Raw genomic sequence first — 21,367 nt, forward strand, 5'->3', positions numbered from 1 at the left:
AACAGTACAAAGTTCCAACTCTCCCGTTCCTTGAGGCTGAGCTACTGACATGCCAAATGCATCTGTCTGGTTGACCCCTTTCATTACCTCCCCACCATAAACAAGGAAGGGAAACAAAAAGGACTCCTGTAGACCGGCCTGCTATAGCCACTGGCTTCACCTCTTTGCTCTTTGCTACCCTAATTATCCATCCTGGCACTTAGCAACTGCCAATATCCCAAGCTTATAAACCCAATTTAATGGTGATTTGGGGTTTGGCCCAGCTCAGCCCTCCATTCACCTGCTAGATAAAAGGGGGAAAGCTAAGCTGTGATCTAATAATTCATAACTCCCATTCTCCCCGCCTAAGTTCCCACCTCTCTGCCTCTCTGTTCTGCCATGTCTTGCCACTCTTTCCAGCCAGGTTTCAGGTGCGGAAGTCGGAACTTTAGTTCATTCACAGCTGTCATCCCCCGGACGGTGACCCATTATGCAGTGAGCAAGGGGCACTGCCGACCTGGGAGTGGCGGGGGCCTCCGAGCCCTGGGCTGCCTCGGCTCACAGAGCCTGTGCAACGTGAGCTTCGGGAGGCCCCGGGTTGCCTCTAGGTGCTGCCTGCCTAGCTTTGGGTACCGAGCAGGAGGCCCCTGTGGGCCTTCTCCTTGCATAAACCCCGTCACCATCAATGAGAGTCTGCTGGTGCCACTCGAGTTAGAGATTGATCCAACTGTGCAGAGGGTGAAGAGGGATGAGAAGGAGCAGATCAAGTGCCTCAACAATCGCTTTGCATCCTTCATCAACAAGGTAAGAGGCCGGGGCCCAGGTGGTCCAGGGCTGCAGGATTAGAATGACAGGGAACATGAGTGTCTGGTTCAGGGGGAGCAGGAAGACAATGACAATAAGAAGCCACGGTTTATCCATTAGCTCCTCCTTTAAGTCCACAATCACTAATTGTTGAAAGCTGGTTAGATCAGGTTCAACATAAAACAATTTTGTCACCTCATCCTTTTTTTTTTTTTAAGTATGTGTTCTCTCTCTGGATATTATCTGATAAAATCATCAAGGCTGTCTGAAGTTAGACTAAAAGAGGAACTTCCAAAGTAAGGAAAGGAATTACCAAAGAGGCAGAGAATTGTCATTCCTCACGAGACTTTTAAAATAGAGTCACATTCTGGGTGTTTGACCTGGGTTGAGACCCTTGGGCCTGGCTGTGGTAATAGGTTCTTTGATGCCAGAATTTGTCACCAGCTTAGGCATTGGATGAGCAGAAGTTTGAGTAGTCTGAGATAGGGACACAAGGTGACCATCACCTAGGTCTCTAAATCTCAGAGCTTGTGGTAGTTCAGTTTGTGTGTCAACTTGGCTGGGCCTGGTTGAGCAGCTGGGCAACTGCTGGTATTTATTCCCCATGATGAGACTGGCAATCAACTCCATGGTGGGATCTACCACAAGCAGCTGAGTAGCTGCCTTTGGGATGTGGTCTGCTTCCTGTATATAAGGAGAAGCCTCGGGATAGTCTCTAGCTTATGGCATGCTTGAACCCTGCATGTAGCCATGTCATTTTGTTCAGCAGCCTGCCATGTTCTGCTGACCTTGGGACTTACAATGGACTTGAATTAATGGCCTGCCGTGTGGTTTGATAACATAGGGACTGTGCCATTTTATTTGTTGACCTTGGACTTGTTAGCCTTAGCAGCCAGTAACTGCCTGAATGAAGAAAAGCCTCTAACTTCAGTGGGCCAGGAGTAGGAGGCAGAGCTAAGTAAAGTCCAAGGTCAAGGGGCTTTCACCCAGCCCCTAGAGCCTGGCACTTTGAACATGGACTTCTAACCTCCCGAACTGTAAAAGAATAAATTCCTGTTTGTTAAGGACATCCCATTTGTGGTATATATTCGTCAGAGTGGCAGTAGGTAACCAGAGCAGAGCCACAGCTCTGAAAGGCTATGGGAAGGGCAACATACTGCTTTTAGAAGGTACCAAGCCTGCCTGACACTCCTCAGCTGTCCTATACCCCAAGGGAAGCTCTCGGGATCAGGAAACAAGCTAGGGGATGAGCCGGTGTTTCTGGTAACCCCAAGGTTCACAGAGAAGACCTGGCCCCTAGTGCTGGCTCTCTCTCCCCTGTTACCCTGAAAGCCTCATGCAAGCAAGCCACTCTCCTTTCAGTCTCAATGACCCTACTGTGGGAGACAAAGGGGGGAATCAAAGGAGGTAACATATGCAAAAGTGTTTTAAAAAGGAATTCATTTTAGTCAAATGGTGACTGTTACACTTATAGTTTTCTTTTTAAAGCTTATTAAATTCTGGTTGTAAACTCATTCCACGACATGGGCCTTGATGGTCAACAATGTCACAATCACATCTGTAAGGGTGGAAGCCTCCGGTGATGGGTGTTGATGAGAAGCAGGGTAACATTAATTCTTCTGTTTTCTTGGGAGACAACGTACTTTATGGAGAATGTGCTTCCTTTGCCAATGGTCATGACCAACTCAGTCAGTTTTTCCTAATCCACAAAAATGAAGGTAGTGGGCCAACAGCTTCCTATTTACTGTGACCTTGGCATTTTTTGGACACAGTCATGCAGGATGCAGCAGAATAGGTGAAGAGTTTAGAGTCTTAGGACAAAACTTTTGATCTGATCTTCCCCCCTTGAGTGTTCCTGGGCTGTAATAAAAGCAAGACCATACTCCCAAGTATATTACCATTTTACATTAGTATGAAAATTTACAAAGTGCTCTGTCACACGGGACCTCCAATAGGAGTTGTAGGAAGCAAAGCAAGTCCTGAAGGGATGGAATGGCTTGGTCAAAATCACAAGGCTAGTGAGAGACAGGTAAGCAGGACTGGAACTTGGAACTGCCCGAGGCATCTTGGGACTGTACCATTTCTACTACAACATGCAACCCCTGAATGGAAGGCGGGGGGTCCTATAACTTCAGGCAGGGTAGACACTGAGGCAAATATCCTAAGAAATCAGTATACACAGAGACTGTAGTCTTTACATATTCTAGCACATTGGTAATGATGTGTTGGGAGAAAAGGCACAACCCTTTCCCACTTCCCTACCACCATCTACTCTCTCCCTCCAAGCCACAGTCCCCAGGGTTCCTGCTGCCTAGTGACATCACATTCTTGGCTGCAGGTCCGGTTCCTGGAGCAGCAGAACAAGCTGCTGGAGACCAAATGGAACTTCCTGCAGCAGCAGAGGTGCTGCCAGAGCAACATAGAGCCCATCTTCGAGACCTACATCTGCGCCCTCCGGAGGGAGCTAGATTGTGTGGCTGGGGATCGAGCAAAGCTGGAGTCAGAGCTCTGTAGCCTCCAGGACGTGCTGGAGGGCTACAAGAAAAAGTGAGTCTGCCCCACTCACTCACCCATGAGGGGTGAAAGAGGCATGAACTCTGGAGCCTGATAGATACCATCACAAGCCAGCTGGGGACCTAGGACCTGTTTTCCCATCTATAAAATAGAAAGCCTAAAACTTAGTCCCTTAGGAGGTAGAACAACTAAGTGGGATAATAGAGGTAGACCATCTATATACTGCCCATTTATGTCATGGTGGTGGTGTTAGTTGCCAATGAGTTGGCCCCAACTCATGGCCACCCCATGCCCAATGGAACAAAATACTGCCTGGTCCTATACTATCCCCATGATTGACTGCAGATCAGGCCATTGTGACCCACAGGGCTCCCAGTGGCTGGTTTTCAGAAGTGGATCACCAGGGCTTTCTTCCTAGTCCATCTTAGTCTGGAAGCTCTGCTGAAATCTGTTCAGCATCATAGTAACATGCAAGCCTCTACTAACAGACAGGTAGTAGTTGTGCTTGAGGTACATTGAGCTCTGAAATGATATATTTCCCTCTTTATCTCTCTTCCCACAACCCCACCTAAAGAAGGCCCTCATTCTCTCTCTCACTGTAAGCCAAATTCTCCCACCTGCCATTTCAGCCACTGCAGATTTCTGCTGCAAACCACCTGGCCTGCCCTATCTTACATCAGTCCCTTTGCAGATCCTGAACTACTTCCTAGTTCCCAGACTCCCACACCTTCCTCCCTCCAAGCTTTTGCTCCTGCTGCTATCCCTTTTACCTGATAAGCCCTCTCTCTAATAAGCATTTCTTCATACCACTTGCAAGCTAATATGTTGTTGTTAGTTGCCCTTGAGTTGATTCTGACTCAGGGCAAACCTACGTGTGCAGAGTAGAACTGTGGGCTTTCAAAGCTGTGATCTTTCAGAAGCAGACGGACAGGCCTGAATTCCAAGAAGCCTCTGGGCAGTTTTGAACTGCCCGCCTTCCTGATAATAGTTTAACCATTTGCATCACCTACAAACTTCTGCAGGCTAATGTAGCTCACGTTTTCTCTCCATCCCTGATTTCTTGCTTCCTGAATCCCTTGCTGTCACAACTAGAAATAATCACTCTCTGCTCTCAGTTCCTACAGCTCTATCAGGGCTCTATCTCCCTAGATCTCCTCCTAGCCCTTCCTGATTACCTTATCCATCCTGCTAGACTTGCCCTTCCCAAGGGCAAGTTCTAGGATCTGATTCACAGCCTGGAGAGGGCAGTTGATAAGTGTATGTTAATAAAGGATGTGCAAGCAAGCAGAATCAAGTATCTGCAAGAGGTTGAAACTCAGACAAATTGCTATCACTATCACAGGTCCTGGGGGACTCATCCTGGGTCAGTGTCCCAAGGGAGTGCACTTTTTGGTGGGGGAGGGGATGAACCAGGCCTATTTCTAGTGATGAGAAACAAGTACAAATCGATTGAGAGCAATGACTGATAAGAATGTGGGTCCAAAGGGTGAAGCCAGGTGGGAGACTCTAAGGTGGCAAGTGTCAACTCTGTGCCTACCTGACACCAGACTCTGATGGAGGTGTGGGTGATTCAGAGAGGAAAAAGGCTGGCTCCTTCCTGCAAGATGCCCCAGTCCAGAACTGTAGGAACTGAGAGCAGAGAGTGATTATTTCTAGTTGTGACAGCAAGGGATTCAGGAAGCAAGAAATCAGGGATGGAGAGAAAATGTGAGCTACATTAGCCTGCAGAAGTCTGTAGGTGATGCAAATGGGACCACTCACGCATGCTGAGACAGTTACAGTGTGAGAAAGAGCAGGGGGGAGAGGAATCCTAAAGGAGGGAGAGAGCAGAAGGGACCCAGGAAGGTCCTAAAGGAGGTGCCATTTGCTTGGGATCTTGAAGGCAGGTACTCTGTGAACAGGTACACTGTTATCCTCATTCTACAGTTGATGAAATGGGCCACAGAGAGGTTAGATAATTTGCCTAAAGTCACAAAACTATCAAGTGACAGAGCTGGGATTCAAACCCAGGATATCTGGCTCTAATAGGCAACGTCAGAGCCTCAGTGGTGTTCTGCTGAAAAAAGGAAAGATGGGCGTCAGGAAGCGCAGTGAAGCTTTTAATGGCTCAAAGTCATTCATCAAACTGAGTCATTCGGAACCCCTGAACTTGATTTCCTCGCCTTGGGGAGCAGTGAATACAGGCCAAGGAACACTCTCGGAGCCTAGGAAATAACTGGGTCGCCTCTATGGGCCCAGTAAAGAGGGTAATTGCTACCTCTGCAACTAAAATGCCAGGTCAAGGCCAGGCTCAGAACCTCCTGGTGAAGAGGGGGCAAGAGGTCCACCAAAAATTTTAGTGACCTCAAACAACTCTCAGCACAAGTCCAAAGAGACAGAGTTATGCCACCAGCAGCCAGCCAACCTTCCTCCACCTTCCCAGAGGAAGTAATCAGATAAAATGGGCTTCCTTAGCAGGAAGATACAATGGGGGTAGCTTAAAGAAAGACTTAGCAGGGGGTGATTCATCACAAGAATAGGCTACTGGGGGGAGAGGGTCAACATGAAAAATGGTTAATGAGAGGCTATGATAATCATCTGTGTTGAATGGCAGGAGGGGCTAGAGGCGCCCAGAGGCAGGCCGCTGGACCTGGTGACCCCTTAGGGCATTCGGCCAGAAAGAGGCAGATGTGGAACCTAAAGGCCCCTTCCCTCAGGTCTGGAACCAATGCCTTTTCCTAACTCCACAAGCCTGACTAAAACATTTCTTTCTGCCCATCCCTCCAGATATGAAGAGGAGCTCTCCCTGCGACCTAGTGCTGAGAATGAGTTTGTCGCCTTGAAGAAGGTGAGGGGGCATGGGAAAGAGTGGAGGCAGAGGCCCTGTGCTGGCACAGCTGGCCTAGGACACCAGCCCCTGATCTGTAGCCAAAAGTGTCTGCAGCCTACCCACCCTATAAAATGGTCTTCCCCTGCTCAGACGCCCGTGCCAGCCCCACTGTCCCTGGAAAGGGGATGACAGCCTCTTCCTACCCCTTGCAAAGGGGCAGTGATTGACCTGGCCTCAACCTCCCAACTCACTTGGGCCAAAGCAGGCTAAGGGTGGCATCTACACCCACCCAAGAGACTGGAGAGGTGGCTAATCCCAAATCAAAAACAAAACAAACATTCTGACAGGAGCACTCCAAGATGAAAATGATTGTGATGATCCCTCACACAGATAGCCACATGTTTCTAGGCCTTAACTCCACAAAGTGAGCTCTGAGGAGCCACTGCCAAGGCCCTTTTACATCCTTGCTCCCTTCAGATTCTTCCCCATCAGCACTCCAGGCCACAACCTGGAGTCCTGGAGCTGGGGACACCCACTCTAGCCTTGGCTCTGTCACTCATTTAGACCCATGGGTCTAAATGAGGTAAGGTGGGTCTAAATGAGGTAAGGTGGGACCTGAATCTGTCACCTGCCACCGCGTGGCCTGGTAGGGGGCCCTGGCTAGTGGAGGGTGGTCCTCTGAGGAGAGATTGCTGGGAGCCAGACCACAGCCAGTGCCCCAACTCCAGGTTACTGTCTCTCACTGCTCTGCCACAGGATGTGGACACAGCCTTCCTGATTAAGGCAGACCTGGAGACGAATGTGGAGGCTCTGCTCCAAGAGGTCAACTTCCTGAGAAGCCTGTATGAGGAGGTACTTGCTGCCAGGCTGCCCACCAGATGGTCAGTCTGTGCCAGTCCTAAGGGAGCAATGGGGTGGGCAGGCTCCTGCCCACGGGCATGTTTCCAAACTAGCAGACTTAACAGTGAGCACTTAATGACATCAGTGAGGACGGAGGTTTTCAGGCTGTGAGACCCCCAGATCTTTCAGACCTGGGCTCTCAGATCCCTCTGGGAAAGTTTCCACAAGACTGGTTCTAACTAGAGGGTGGAGACAAGGAGCAAGTTGATTGGCTGACAATGGCTATAATAAAGTTAAATCTGGAAAATCCGTTACCAGAAAGTCAAAACAGGTTTCCCGCTTTCTTCTCACAAATCCCTTCCCCCATTTCCCTCCCCTTTATCCTACAGAAGGAGCTCTGGTGGCATAGTGGGTAAGGCATTCAGCTAACCAGAAGGTTGGTGGTTCAAATCCACAGGTGCTCCACAGACTACAGATGAGGCAGTCTACTTCTATAGAGATTTGCATGCTTGGAACCTAATGGAGGGTCACTATGAGTAGGAATCAGCTTGATGGCAGTGGCTTTGGGTTTTTGGTTTTATCCTAAAAAGCTCACTCATTCTCCCCTGGGGCTCTCCCCCAGGAGATCTGCCTGCTCCAGTCTCAGATCTCAGAGACCTCGGTCATTGTGAAGATGGACAATAGCAGGGAGCTGGATGTGGATGGCATCATTGCTGATATCAAGGCTCAGTACGATGACATCGCCAGCCGCAGCAAAGCTGAAGCAGAAGCCTGGTACCAGTGCCGGGTGAGGTTCAGGGAATATGAGGTAGATAGGAAGTGACCCCAGACCCATTTCCTCCAGCAAGCAGGTGAGGAGTTAATGAGGGACATGCCGTACCCTAGCCACACAGAACTCCATAAACTCCAACCCCTGTTGTTGTTGCCAGATCCCAGGCCAGGTCCCTGCAAAGCATGTAGGAGGGGACCCACAAACAGACCAAGCCTGTCATCAAGGTGCCATGGGCTCCCAGCTTTATTGACCTGCAGACGCACCAGAAGTTCTTTATTTACCTCTATGCCAAGCCTGTAAGCAACAGTCAATAAATAGTAATTGGTGATGAGGGCAAAGAGGGCTCTGGGCTTCAAGGCGTAGGAGGGGCTGATGGCATGGGGTGGTTACTAATGGTGGGACAGAAACAGTGATTAAGGTGACCCATACTCAGGTAATTAGAGGCTTGTTGGGAGGGCAGGGGTGCCCCTGAGGGCAATTCAATTTAACAGTATTATCATCTCAGTCTCACCTACCCTGCCTGTGAAAGGCACCATGCATATGTCCATTCAGTCACTCACTCACTCATTCATTCAGCAACTGTTTATCGAGCACCCATCAAGTGCAGTACCAGATACTGGAGTGCCAGCAGGAAACAGAACAAACACAGTCCCTGCCTCAAGATACTTTCATTCTAGAGGTAGAAGAGGCAGACAATAAACCAAATCAATAAAGGCAATGGATGTGTGTTAGTCGCTGACTAAGTGCTATGGGGACAATAAATCAGGGTAAAGGGTAGGGGGTGGTGTGGGGTGTTACTGTAAACAGGGAGATCAAGGAAGCATGCCCTTGTTAAGGAATGTGACCCTGAAAGAATATGACCATCCCTGTCCTCGAGGAGACTAGGGGCAGGGAGGAGGAGAGGTGTGGAAGGAAACCTAACAAAATACGAGGTCACATGGAGTTATTGTTAAAACTAGCAGCAGGCAGCAGCCTGTGCGGATGATGAGAGAGCAAGAAATTGTGTCTGGAGAGGCAGGGGCAATGCCATTTGATCTGAAGCTTGACGGACAAGTAGGAATTCAACAAGCAGAGAACAGCGGGTAGCTGGTCAGGCTGAGAAGCAGCAGGAGCCAGGACAAGGAAGCATGAAAGTGCCTGGCTGAGTTACCTGGAGTGCGATGTTCTATGAAGGAGATCAGGCCAAGAGGTGTACAGGGACAGATCACAGGAGGTCTACAGAGCTATGCTAAGTACTTCGGACCTTTTTCTGCTCATTGCTCAGGAAGAGCTCCAAGTGATTTTCTATCCATTTTCTAAAGATACATGGTGATCAGAAGTAGCAAATCTTGGCCTGGAGTTAACTCCTGATCCATCCACAGCCAGGTTTCACCCTAACAGGCCCTTCCTCAGGTTGCCTTCCCGGACCACTGGGAGTCAGGTAGTCCCAGAGAATACAATTTCATTTTCCTACTCTCCTAAGTCAGACAGAATCAGAAAGACAACTCTGTTAATTTAGCTATGAGGAACAGAAATCAAACAATAGTTAAAACAGGTTTTTACTTTTTTCTCAAAATAACTTGAAGTATAGAAATTGATTTCCAGGGATGACATGGTGGTTCTCTGACGTGAGGGTCCTTCTACATCTCCATCATCCTTAACACATATGCTCATCCTCATAGCCGCCTCATGTCCCCACATGGCTGCAATACCCCTAATCTCACATACTCATTCCAGGCAGGAAGAAGGAGAAGAGAGAGCAGAAGAAACATGCCAGCTGAGTCAGCCTCCACTTTACAGACTTTCCCTGGAAGCCCTACCCAGCAATGTCTATAGTTCTCACTGGTGACAACTATATTGCAAGTACTCTGTAGCTGCAAGGAAGGCTGAGAAATAATTCTCTTATCTGGGCTCATTGCCACTCCCAAATAAAAGTAGTGTTCCTTTTTTAAGAAGAAGAGGAGAATAGATATTGGTTAGGTAACTGCAGGGTCTCCCACAGTAATCAAATAATGAAAGAACCAGAGAGTGACTCTGTGATTAACTCTTATTTGGGGTTTTCTATGCAATACGCTCTTATCTATTATATGCAGGAAATCTAGAAGCAGCCAATTAAAAAAAAAAAAAAAAAGACTTATAACTGTAAGCTGTGACATTTACTATACAGAAATTGTTTTCAGAATGCAAAGGTTTAAAAAAAGGTAAGTCATGGTAGGATGTAATATTGCATTTTATTTTTAATTGTTTTGAGAGAAAACATAAAATCATATTCACCCAATAGGCATATATAGTCTGATCTCAGTCTCTCATTAGTTAGGTATCACAGGCTGAACTTAGAAACTCCTTCTGAGATCTGGAGGGGTATCTGAAAGGGAGAGCCACCTTTGGGAGACTATTAGGCTCTGGGTCAGAGAAAACAGGATGAAACATTGAGAAAACGATGAGACACAGAAAAGCTAAGCAGAAAATAGGTGGTAATGGACCTTAGAGGACAACTTAACAAGCCTGAAGATGCATGGCTTCAAGGTGAGAAGGGAGGATAAGGAACAGCCCATAGAATGACACTGGAATTGGCCAGAAATGGAGAGGACACAGGGGCAAAACAGCTGTAAGAATCCAGACAGCACCTGAGCTAGGATCACAGGAGAAGGGACTCAGGGCAGAGAGGAAGAAGCTAGGACATGCCATAGTGGGGGGGCCTGGGGTTCTGACCTCCTCTGTCCTGACAGTATGAGGAGATGAGGATGACAGCTGGAAACCACTGTGACAACCTCCGCAACCGCAAGAATGAGGTCCTGGAAATGAGCAAGCTGATCCAACGGTTGCAGCAAGAAATTGAGAATGTCAAAGCCCAGGTAAGGCCGGGGTAGACTTCACTGTTTGAGAACCCATCGGAGGATGACCTGCTGTCTGGGCCATGTGGGGCAGGTCCAACACTTCCATTGCTGTGGAATTGGGAACAGACTTGTGCTGCCTTGCTTAACAGGAAGGGAGGGAGCTCTTTCTGCAGAAGAGCTGATCTGAGTCAGAATGAGCAGCCTCAAGAAATATGAGGTCCCCAACACAGGCTAGCTGACCTACTGTCAAAGATGAAATAGCAAGGGTCTTCACTCAGTGGGAGTATAGAAAAGATGGTCTCCGTGGCCCTTTCCAACCCAAAGACACTGTAAGTTTCTGATCCTGAAATTCAAAGTGACTCTGAGGAGTTCAGAAAACCAGACCCACTCTGTTCTCCAAGGCTAGTGAAGACCAGCCAAATGCTTAAAATCTACTAGTCCCCCAAAAAATTGCTCAACATATCCAGGAAGGAAATCTCAGATCCCTTTGAAGTGTTGTAGACAGGAGAGCTGCTCCCAGTTCCGTGGAGGAACTATATGTCGCAAGCCTAAAATGAAACCCACAGCAGATTTGAGTCTAGTATATAACCATCACCATGTCCTCTGCTCTTCTGAGAATCCACTCTGGACTCCAGGGGCCCCTATCCCACTTTTCTGTGCCCTTTCCCCCAGCGCTGCAAACTCGAAGGTGCCATAGCTGAGGCAGAGCAGCAGGGCGAGGCAGCCCTCAGCGACGCCAAGTGCAAGCTGGCCGGGCTGGAGGAGGCCCTGCAGAAGGCCAAGCAGGACATGGCCTGCCTGCTCAAGGAGTACCAGGAGGTGATGAACTCCAAGCTGGGGCTGGACATCGAGATCGCCACCTACAGGCGTCTACTGGAGGGTGAAGAGCACAGGTGAGCTCTGGGAGAGCGTATTAGTCAAGGATGGGTATTAAATGTGTGTACTGCTCAGCCCTCTAGTTGCTGCTGCTGCTGCTATGCGCCCAGACTCACTGAAAATTCAAACCTGCACACAGTCCATAGCCCTCATAATTAGCATGGTCCATAGTAAGGACACCTAGGAGCTCTGGTAGCATGGTGCCTAAGGCACTTGGACTGCTAACCAGAAGGCTGGCGGTTCAAACGCACCAGCCACTCCTTGGAAGGAAGGTTGGGCAACCTACTTCCGTAGTGATACTGCCTCGGAAACCCAAGGAGGGGTCACTATGAGGAGCCCTGGTGGTGCAGTGGTTAAGCACTCGGCTGCTAACCAAAAGGTTAGCAGTTTGAACCCATCAGCCGCTCCACAAGAAAAGGATATGGCAGTCTGCTTCCATAGAGATTACAACCTTGGAAACACTACGGGCAGTTCTACTCTGTTCTATAAGATCACTGTGAGTTGACATTAACTAGATGACAACTAGTATGGTGAGGACAGGAGAAGAAAGTTGCAAACCCATACCTGCCTTGTTCTCTTTGATGCAGTTACTTTGTGTTTGTTTGTTTTTTTTTTTTCTCTTATCCCCAGGCTGTGCGAAGGTATCGGGCCTGTGAATATCTGTGAGTAGAGGAGCCATGCTTCAAGGGCTGGTGGGTCTTGGGGGTTGATCAGGCTAACATACACAACCTACACTGTCCCTGTCGAGACCTCTGCCCCAACCCCAAAAGAAGAGCCCTGTCTGTCAGGAGCTCCTTGTCTGATGGAATGCTCCCTCCAGGCTCTCTTTTGGGTATCAGAACTAGGAGCAGATACACAGAATGGCTTTAGTACTTCAAGGCTTATAAGCTGCAAGGAAACATTGACAAGGGGACACTTTTCTAAAGAAAGGGAATTCGAAGCAGTCTCAAGAAAGAAGGACAAGACAAGCAGAAACATAAAAGTGATCCAGATATCAGGAATAGCCTTGCCAAGGCTCTGGGGAAAGGAACGTGGGAACCTCTAAACACTATGTGGCCAGAGTAGGGAGACATGGACATTGGTAGCTGGTGTTGGGGGTATCATGAGAGGTGAGTGGCAGCAAATAGGGGGCATGGCTTGGCTGAAACTTTTCAGGGCAAACGCCCTTTGTGACATGTGGTGGTGCAGGGCCCTGACTGGACACCCCTTCCTGTTCCCACAGCTGTGAGCAGCTCCAAAGGTGCTGTCCTCTATGAACCCTGTGTAGTCAGCACACCCATGATGAAGACGGAGTACTGCCCAGCAGGCACCAGTGTCTTGCGGAGCAGTGGAGGCTGCAGCATTGTGGGAACCAGTGAACTCTACATCCCCTGCGAGCCCCAGGGGATGCTGAGCTGTGGGAGTGGGCGGAGCTCCAGCATGAAGCTAGGGGCTGGGGCCAGCTCCTCTGGCCATAAGTGTTAGTCCCTTCCCAGAGGCTGAAAGCTCAGGGAACAGGGTCCCACCACCCTAACTCTGGATGTTGCATCCCATTGGAGCTGAAGAGAAGGGTATTCCCAAATCTCCATCTCCCTGTATTAATTCCAAATTTCCCCTGGTTTTATCTGGGAGCAGCCTCTCAGGTCCACCCATATCTTAGTTATGTGCAGGTGCTGACTTAGTCTCTAAGGGTAAGGGTAGGATGCAAAGACTGGACTGGTGACAGTTCAGCCCTAGTGTGGCCAAGAGAAGCTACCCCCAGCACTTCTCCTCGAGATGAGAAGACCTGTTTTGTAGATGATCCTATGGAAGTTTCCCCATAAGACCAGCTTCCCCTGCCCCAGAGGGCTCCCCCACTCACCTTACCTCTGGCTATTTTGCATCCTAAGAAAAGTGAACCTCTTTCATGCTCACCTAAAATATACACTATTGCAAATGTCAAAAGGTGACACCCCATATCTCATTCTGAATTCCAAAGCCAACAGCCAGGATTTCAGGGTCACTCAGGACCTGCCAATGTTCCTCTCAACACAGGGAATTGAGAGGTAGTCTTCGGATTGTAGCTCTACCTGCTCAGGTCTGTTGAACTCACAGTATGAAAAAGAGTCTTTTTCCTGAGTCCACATGGGCAGCTGAGGGAGGGAGGCACCCAGGAAAATGCCTAGAACAAAGGGCAAGGGGACATGGAATATTTACTGGAGAGACCAATGATAAAAAGCTAAAACTATTTCCTCAGTGCAATCAAGCACCTTCCCCTCCCCTCCTCTTGTAAATAGCCACCTGGTTCCTGTTCCCTCTCCTTTAGTTTCTCTTGCTTTGCATCTGATGTGCACATGTTTCCCTAGCTACCCTGATGTGGAGCTCCCCCGCCTACTTGTAGGCTTTGGCTCAGGGGCTGGGAGAGTTCACCTAACTGAGGTGGGAGGAGGTGCTGAGTTGACTCCACCTCCTCAGAGATCCTGCCCACAATGTGCCTCACCCAGAAGCCCCTCCCACTCTCCATCTTAGCCCCTCCCACCAGGGAATCCTAGGTCCCAGCAGTGAAGAGCTTCTGAGATTTTATGTTCTAATAAACTGACTCTTGGTCACAGGCTACAGGAATCATGATTATTCAGCCTGCTCTGTGGGTGCAGTGAGGCTGAGGGGAAACCAATAAGCAGGCTCTGGTGAATGGGTGGCTTGAGACTGTAATTAAAGGTTGTTATAGAAATGGGAAAACTATACGTGAATGATTTGCAAGGAGAATAAATATGGATCTGTAGAAATCACACTTAAAACCTGCACTTAAGTCATTTGTCACATAAAAGCCATACACCTACTGCACAGAGGCCTTCTCATATGTCCTAGAGAAAATCCTGGGGGCATCCCTATCCTGTCTATACTTAAAACACCAGTTGCTGGTGGGGTCTCATGGCGACCCTATGTGTGTCAGAGTAGAACTGTGCTCCACAGGGTTTTCAAGACTGATTGTTTTTGGAAGTAGATCACCAGCCTTCTCTTCCAAGGAACCTCTAGGTAGACTCCAACCTATCAGTTAGCAGCTGTTTGCACCATCAAGGGGCTCCTTGTCAATCTTTGTTGTTGTTGTTGTTATGTGCGGTTGAGTTGGACCTGACTCATAGCGACCCCTCCTTGGGTTTCTGAGGCAGTATCACTACAGAAGTAGATTGCCCAACCTTCCTTCCGAGGAGTGGCTGGTGGGTTTGAACCGCCAGCCTTCTGGTTAGCAGTCAAGTGCCTTAGGCACTATGCTACCAGAGCTCTTTATTGTTGTTATTGTTGTTGTTGTTGTTATGTGCAGTCAGGTTGGACCCAACTCATAGCAACCCCTCCTTGGGTTTCCGAGGCAGTATTACTACAGAAGTAGATTGCCCAACCTTCCTTCCGAGGAGTGGCTGGTGGGTTTGAACCGCCAGCCTTCTGGTTAGCAGTCAAGTGCCTTAGGCACTATGCTACCAGAGCTTAGCCCCCAAATCCTAGGCCTTCCCCACCTGGTCCATCCCAGCTGGGGAAAGCAATCAAGATGGGCAGCAACCAGTGAGAGAGGAGGACCAGAACACTCCTGTCTCCTTTCTCCTTTGTTGTTGTTGTTAGTTGCCCTTGAGTGGATTCCAACTCATGGTGACCCCATGTGTGCAGACTAGAATTGCTCCATACAGTTTTCAAGGTTATGACCTCTCAGAAGCTGATTGCCAAGCCTATCTCCTGAGGCAACTCTGAGTAGGTTTGAACCAGCACCCTTTCAGCTAATAGTCAAGCATGTAACCTTGTACGACCCAAGGACTCCTCTCCTGTTAGGGAATCCTAAATCTTAGGCTCTGCCTCCCCACCCCCAGTCCATTCTCAGTGCCCACACAGTCCTGGTCTAGGGGAAGTAGTCAAGGGGGCCAGCAGCTGGCAAGGAAGAAAGCAGGACACTCCAGTCTTCTCTTAGTCTCTTAGGGAGCCCCAAGACCTGGAGACAAGACCTGGTCAGCAGTGGCCCCACCCTCTATGAGACCCCATACCCCTTCCTGTTACTTTACTTTCTCCTATCACTATTCTTCCTCAGGGTCTCTCTTGCCTTGGTGGGTGCCTCATCTGAGAGCTGGGGTACAGCCTCCCTCCCCCAGAGCCCCATGCTGAATATCTATTCTATGCCAAACCCTGCATTAGAAGCTGGTGATACAGAGGTGACTAAGATACTCTCTTAACCCTTGAAGAACTCTCAGCCCCATGGAGGAGTCATAAATAATGAGTGCCAAAGAAAATGGGAGCAGCCAGGTAAGGCCACTGTTGAGTAAGTCTGGGAAAGGGGGTCAGAGAGAAGTTCACAGAGAAGATTGTAAGAACAAAGTCTGAAAGGAAGCCCTGAGTTGCTACTTTGTGGGCATCATTCAGAAGACCCACTCATTCAGTTTTTCATTCACTTGACATATATTTAATCAAGCATGTGCTATGGGTCAGGTTACCCAGGGGCTGGCTATACAGAGGTGGATAAGATATGCCAGGCAGGGCCAACTGATCCAGAAGGCAGAGAAGACACAGAGCCTAGATAGGGCCTATGATCTCTTTAAAGGCCCATAAAAAATGTTTTAATTTGAATTTCTTTCAATATCAGAAGAAAGATTATAACATAAGAAATATAAATAATGAATAATATATAATAATGAATCCAGCGTGGACTATATTTGTCTTTATACCAATGCAATTATAAAATACTATTTTTTATTATAGTTTGGGTGAAAGTTTACAGCACAAATTAATTTTGCATTCAACAATTTAGACACCTTTTGTTTCATAACATTGGTTGTAAGCCCCTCAATGTAGCTGTGTTCTCCCCGTTTCCTCCCTGGGTTCCCCACTTCCCTTGTCCTTCTTTCCTGCCCTTTTCTGCCTTCTGGGGTTTGTTTTTTGGGCAAATGCTGCCCTTGTGGTGTCCTATGGTTGAATTTACTGAGAAGTACATTCCTGCCTGGTGTTATTTTTCACTTTATAGGCCTATTGTTTGGCTGAAGAGCTCTGGTGATATAGTGGTTAAAGCTTTAGACTGCTAAACAAAAGGTCAGCAATTCAAACCAACCAGCCACTCCAAGGAAGAAAGATGAGGCAGTCAGTTTCTGTAAAGATTTACAGCCTTAGAAACTCCATGGAGAAGTTCTACCGTGTCCTATAGGGTCGCTATGAGTTGGAATTGACTCAATGGCTTTGGATTTGGTTTTGGTTTGGATTGCTTGCCTGAAAGTTGATCCTCTGGGGTGTTTCAGTTCCAGGCTTGAAGGGTGTCTCTAGGCCACAGTCTCAGGGGTTCCACAGTCTCCATCAGACCAGTAAGTCTGGTCATTTTTATGTTTTTGAATTTTGTTCTACATTAAATATGTTTAATACTTCTTATGAAGGAAGGGGTCTACAGAAGACAAATTGTAGCCCAGGTCCCAACCCACACCTCATGGAGTTCCCAGCCCAACAGGGAATACAGACCTGGAAACTGACAGAAAGCCATGGAGGCATTGCTGAGGGTGCCACCTTACCCATGGGCATCAGGACACTCTCCAGGAAGAGGTCAGGCAAGCCTGAATCCTGAGGATGGTGGAGAAGGTAGTAGTCTGAGTGAGGGAGCAGCCACTGTGAGCCAGAGCACAGATATATGCCCAGAGTGACTGAGAGTGTGTATGACTGAAGGATGTGCACACATCCACTGTGGAGAGAGGGCAGGGAATGTGGGGTCTTGAAGCCTCAGTGTCCCTTGAAGCTACACCACTCTAGCCCCAGGGCACTCTAGCCCAGAGTTGACAGAAACCAAGATTTCAAGGAGACACCCACCTTTATGCACCACTGGGATTTTCTGACTGACTTAGGAATCTAACAGGAGAGGGAAGGAAGACTTCTGCTGCCTCCCTCCAAGGTGGGCTCCAGGCCATTCCTTGGGGACTTCATGTTCCAGAGTGCCAGGGCCTCTAATGAGTATATGCTGGGGAGAGGACGTTGTTTGGAACCATCCTTCAAACCTGCTCATCCCAACAGTAAGAGATGCCCCATCCAAGTTCTGGACCAAGCTCAGAGATCTCCAGAACATCTTCCAGAGACGCCCCCTTCAGTGCTATCCAGGGGTGCTCCCATTCGTCCCCTCCTCCCTGCAGAAGGAGATGACTCAGGGCAGATGAGACAAAAGTGCCTCCTGGTGGTGACTGGGCTGGTTCCCATTCCATTCATCTCAGCAATTATCTCCTGAGCTTCTCCTCTGGGCCAGCCCCTTTGATGAGTACTGGGGATACAGGGATGACTAGGCCCCCTTGCCCTCAGGGAAGAAGAGACTTGGGCAATGGAAGGAGAATTGTCTACAGGAAGCCAGAGCCTCATTTTATTTAACTTATCTCAGGAATCCAAATTCAAGGTTCCTTCCAAAGGAAGGAACCTTCCCCCCATGAAGACAGAATGGGAGAACCCCAAAAGGCATGGTGAGGGTAGATGATGGGAAATGAAGCTTCTTGTCAGTGCATCTGTCCCCCCAGAACTTCCACTTCCCTTGTCCCTCCCTGTCTTTTCCTCCCATAGTTCCCAAGCGCTCACCCAGACCTCTCTTCTCCTCATACTGCCCTTCCTTGCTGCACTGCCCCCTCCAAGACACCCTCTGCTTCTGCCCCCAGTGACTCTTGTCCCATCACACCAGTGAACCTAAGTCCACCCCTACCGCCACTCTCCACCCTTATGTATCCAAATGCCCAGAAAGAATGCTGGAGGGGCTACCATTGGAGGAATTGGCTTCAGAAATGGCCTTGTGAGTAGAGGAGGGAGATCTTAGGCCCACTGAGTCTCATAGAAGAAAAAGGACTGCATCCCAGCCACTCAGCACCTACATGTAATGCTGGACACATATCACAAAGCATTAATTGCCTTCCAGTCTATTTCAACTCATGGCTGTGTGCATCAGAGTACAACTTGCTCCACAAGGTTTTCAGTGACTGTGACCTTTCAGAAGTAGATTTCCAGGCCTTTCTGCTGAGGCATCTTTGGGTAGATTTGAACGTTTAACATTTCAGTTAACAGCTGAGCCCCCAGTAAATGTTTGTTGAAGAAAAATGAACTTAAAGCCTACAAGGAGGAGCATTTTTCACTCTGGACAGGTGGTACCTGCGTGAGTGATGTGAGGAACTTGGATTAAATCTGACAGAGTCATCCTGCTTGGGAGGAGTGTGGAACCAGACAAAGGGCTTATCTCTCCCAGGAAGGTGTTTAAATGCCATAAGAACATTCATTAGTCTAAGAGGGCAGAGAGGTGGATGTACTGGGCAAGGGTGGACTTACCACCCCTGGCTGTCTCCTCCTGCTTGGGGACTCCCCAGCTTCCTTTCCCAGCAGGGGCAGGTCTCAGCATGCAAGCCTCACCAGCAAGTGCCTCTCTGCAGCACAAACTCATCCCCAGGCAAAACAGAAGCATTCTGAGGAAAGCCTTCTCAGCGTCTGGACCGCCTCTCACACACAGCCACAGCGAGTCAGGGGTCCCAGTCCTTTCTTAGCCAACCTGAGTTGGGTCCCTCTCCTCCTTCCACTGCTCAGCAATTTTCCCTCCTCCTTGCTCCACTGATGGCATCATGATGACCCAGCAATCATCACACACAACTGAGGCACTAGGGCTGGGCTCAGACAGCAGATGTCCGGATTATGATCAGGTAGACTGACAACAGTCAGAAGAAACTGACACAGCAGCAAAAGCTCCAGCCAGAGTTGCCAGGGCAACTCCTCCCCCTCTCCCCACCTGAAAAAAATGGCTGAGGATGGTGTTATGCACGCATGGTCCGGAGAAATGATGTTTCAGAACTATAAACTGCTGATGGAAACAGCTCATTCCAGAACAGCGGTTATGCTTGACTGGTTCCTATTACTCCCACCCCACCCGGACAGTCAGGGCTGAGGAAGCTGATCCAGGGCACCCCCAGAAACGGCTAATGGCGTAATGAATGTCACAGCCACTGGAACAGGAAGGAGGTGGAGTGCTGGATTGGAACAGAGATGCCTGCTTAGAAGTGAAGGGAAGATTTGTTAAAGAGAGAGGAGGGAGAGAGGAAAAGAGGGAAAGGGAAAGAAATAGATGATAACAATAGTAACAGCTGCCAGGCACTATGCAGTGTATACCTCAAACATTTTCATAGTTAATCCTCACAACAACACTGTTAAATAAATATAGGTCCATTTTACAGATGAGAAAACTTAGTCTCAGAGAGGTTATACCATTTTCCCAGTTTCGTTGACATACCATGGTAGGGGACAGGCTGCTATTTGACTACTTAAGTTGTTTAGAATGGCCGGTGCATGGTGATAATAAAATGCAGACCAACTTTTAGTTTATGATTGATTTTAAGTTCTGTACAGACAAGCACCCTCTTATTGCCTGCACCCAGTGCAGAACCCTCCCATAATCCTGTCTTCTGTGTACCACTGCCCAGGGTCACACTGCTGGTAGATGGCAAGGCTGGGCTGAATGCAGGACCACCTGGCACCAAAGGTTGTGTCAAGCTTCTGTGCTCAGCCTACAAGGCCTCAGCAAACTTGCTGCTGCTCTTTAGGCCATCCTTTCTTCTCTCAACCCCTCTTCCTTTAGCTCTTTCCCCGCTGGCCCTCTTCTCAGTCTCCTGGATCCCCTCACCTATCGTGAGGAGATATGGAGATGACCTTTCCTCCAAGCAGCCAGACTTAAATCTCAAGAGGCTGAAGCTGGAAGAGCAACTGTGTTGGTTCCCCTGTGAGCTCGTAAGTTTCTGCACTATCATCTCAAGGGCATTCCTGCCCATTTTGGATCTTAGGGTTGCTTCTTCCTGAAATATCTACAAAACCAAATGCCTGAATTCCTCTTCTCTTTCTTTTACTCCCAGCTCCTTTCTCCCTCCTCTTCTATTTTTAATCTCAGTGGTATATTCTTCATCCAACAAAATGACACAGTGTATCTACCATGTGCCCCCACTCTACCAAGCATTAGGACTACAGAGCAGAACAAAAGTCATACCACAATGCCTGCCTCCTGGAGCTTGTATCCATTTGGGGAAGACAGGCAGTAAACAGGCAGATCCAGGCAGTAAGGGAGATGGTGATAAATGCTATGCCAAGAAGAAAGGCTGAGAAGGGGGGTAGGGAGTCAAGGAATTTTAAATAGGGGGTAGGAAGGTGCCATATGAAGAAAGTCTTGAAAAAGTTACAGGACCAGCCAAGTAACTGTTTGAGGAAAGAGATTCTCAGCAGAGAATCTCAGCAGATTTTTAGTGAAAAATCCCTGAGGCAGAAGTCTGATGGACACTCAGAAGGCCAGAAAGGCAAGGTGAGCAGTAAGATGGCTAGAGGGGGAGGAGGCCAACTTTGCAGGGTCTTGTACAGCATTTACTCTGAGAGTGATGGGAGACCATTGCAGGCTTTTGAGCATAGTAATAACCTAACATGGTCTAACATGATTTTAAAGGATCACCCTGACTCTGATGTTAAGAAAAGACTAAAGTGGGAAAGGAGGAATCAGAGAGACTGGGTTTGAAGACACTTCCATAGACCCTGTAAGGAATGGCAATCTTAGACCCACATGGTGGCAATTGGGGTGGTGTGGTGAGAAGTAGTAGAAGTCTAGATATACTCTAAAAGTAGAATTTGCCAATGGTCTGAGTGTGGGGTATGGAAAAAAAAAAAAAAAGAGTGGAATAAAGAATGATTCCAAGATTTTTATCCCAGAATTACTTGAGGGATAGTGAAACTAGCAAGAGGAACATCTTTAGAGGAATAATTAGGAGTACAGTTTTGGATATAGTGAGTTTGAAATGCCTATTTAATCTCCAAGTAGAGATGCTGAGTACAATGCATGTGGTAAGCACAGAAGGGTGGTCCGTGATAAAGATATGTTTTGGCAGACATCAGAGAGTAGATAGGATTTAAAGTCATGAGCCAGTATGATATCACCAGGAGAATGAGTGTAGATAAAGGTGAAAAACGGCACAAAGACTGAGACCAGGAATACTTCAGTAT

At 48.3% G+C, this 21,367-nt stretch overlaps 1 protein-coding gene across 1 annotated transcript; it reads left to right on the forward strand.

Moving 5' to 3' along the window:
- Positions 1 to 378: 378 nt before the first annotated feature.
- KRT82 (keratin 82) lies at positions 379 to 12,874 on the forward strand. Its single transcript, XM_007949563.2, has 9 exons — positions 379 to 783; positions 3,122 to 3,330; positions 6,064 to 6,124; positions 6,863 to 6,958; positions 7,569 to 7,733; positions 10,427 to 10,552; positions 11,207 to 11,427; positions 12,041 to 12,072; positions 12,633 to 12,874. The coding sequence occupies exons 1-9, from the start codon at positions 379 to 381 to the stop codon at positions 12,872 to 12,874; spliced, it is 1,557 nt and encodes a 518-aa protein (XP_007947754.1).
- The last annotated feature ends 8,493 nt before the right edge of the window (positions 12,875 to 21,367 follow it).

The sequence above is a fragment of the Orycteropus afer genome, unplaced genomic scaffold (assembly GCF_000298275.1).
Source record: "Orycteropus afer afer isolate SDZICR_OR568_19922 unplaced genomic scaffold, OryAfe1.0 scaffold00247, whole genome shotgun sequence".
NCBI classification, from domain to species: Eukaryota; Metazoa; Chordata; class Mammalia; order Tubulidentata; family Orycteropodidae; genus Orycteropus; species Orycteropus afer.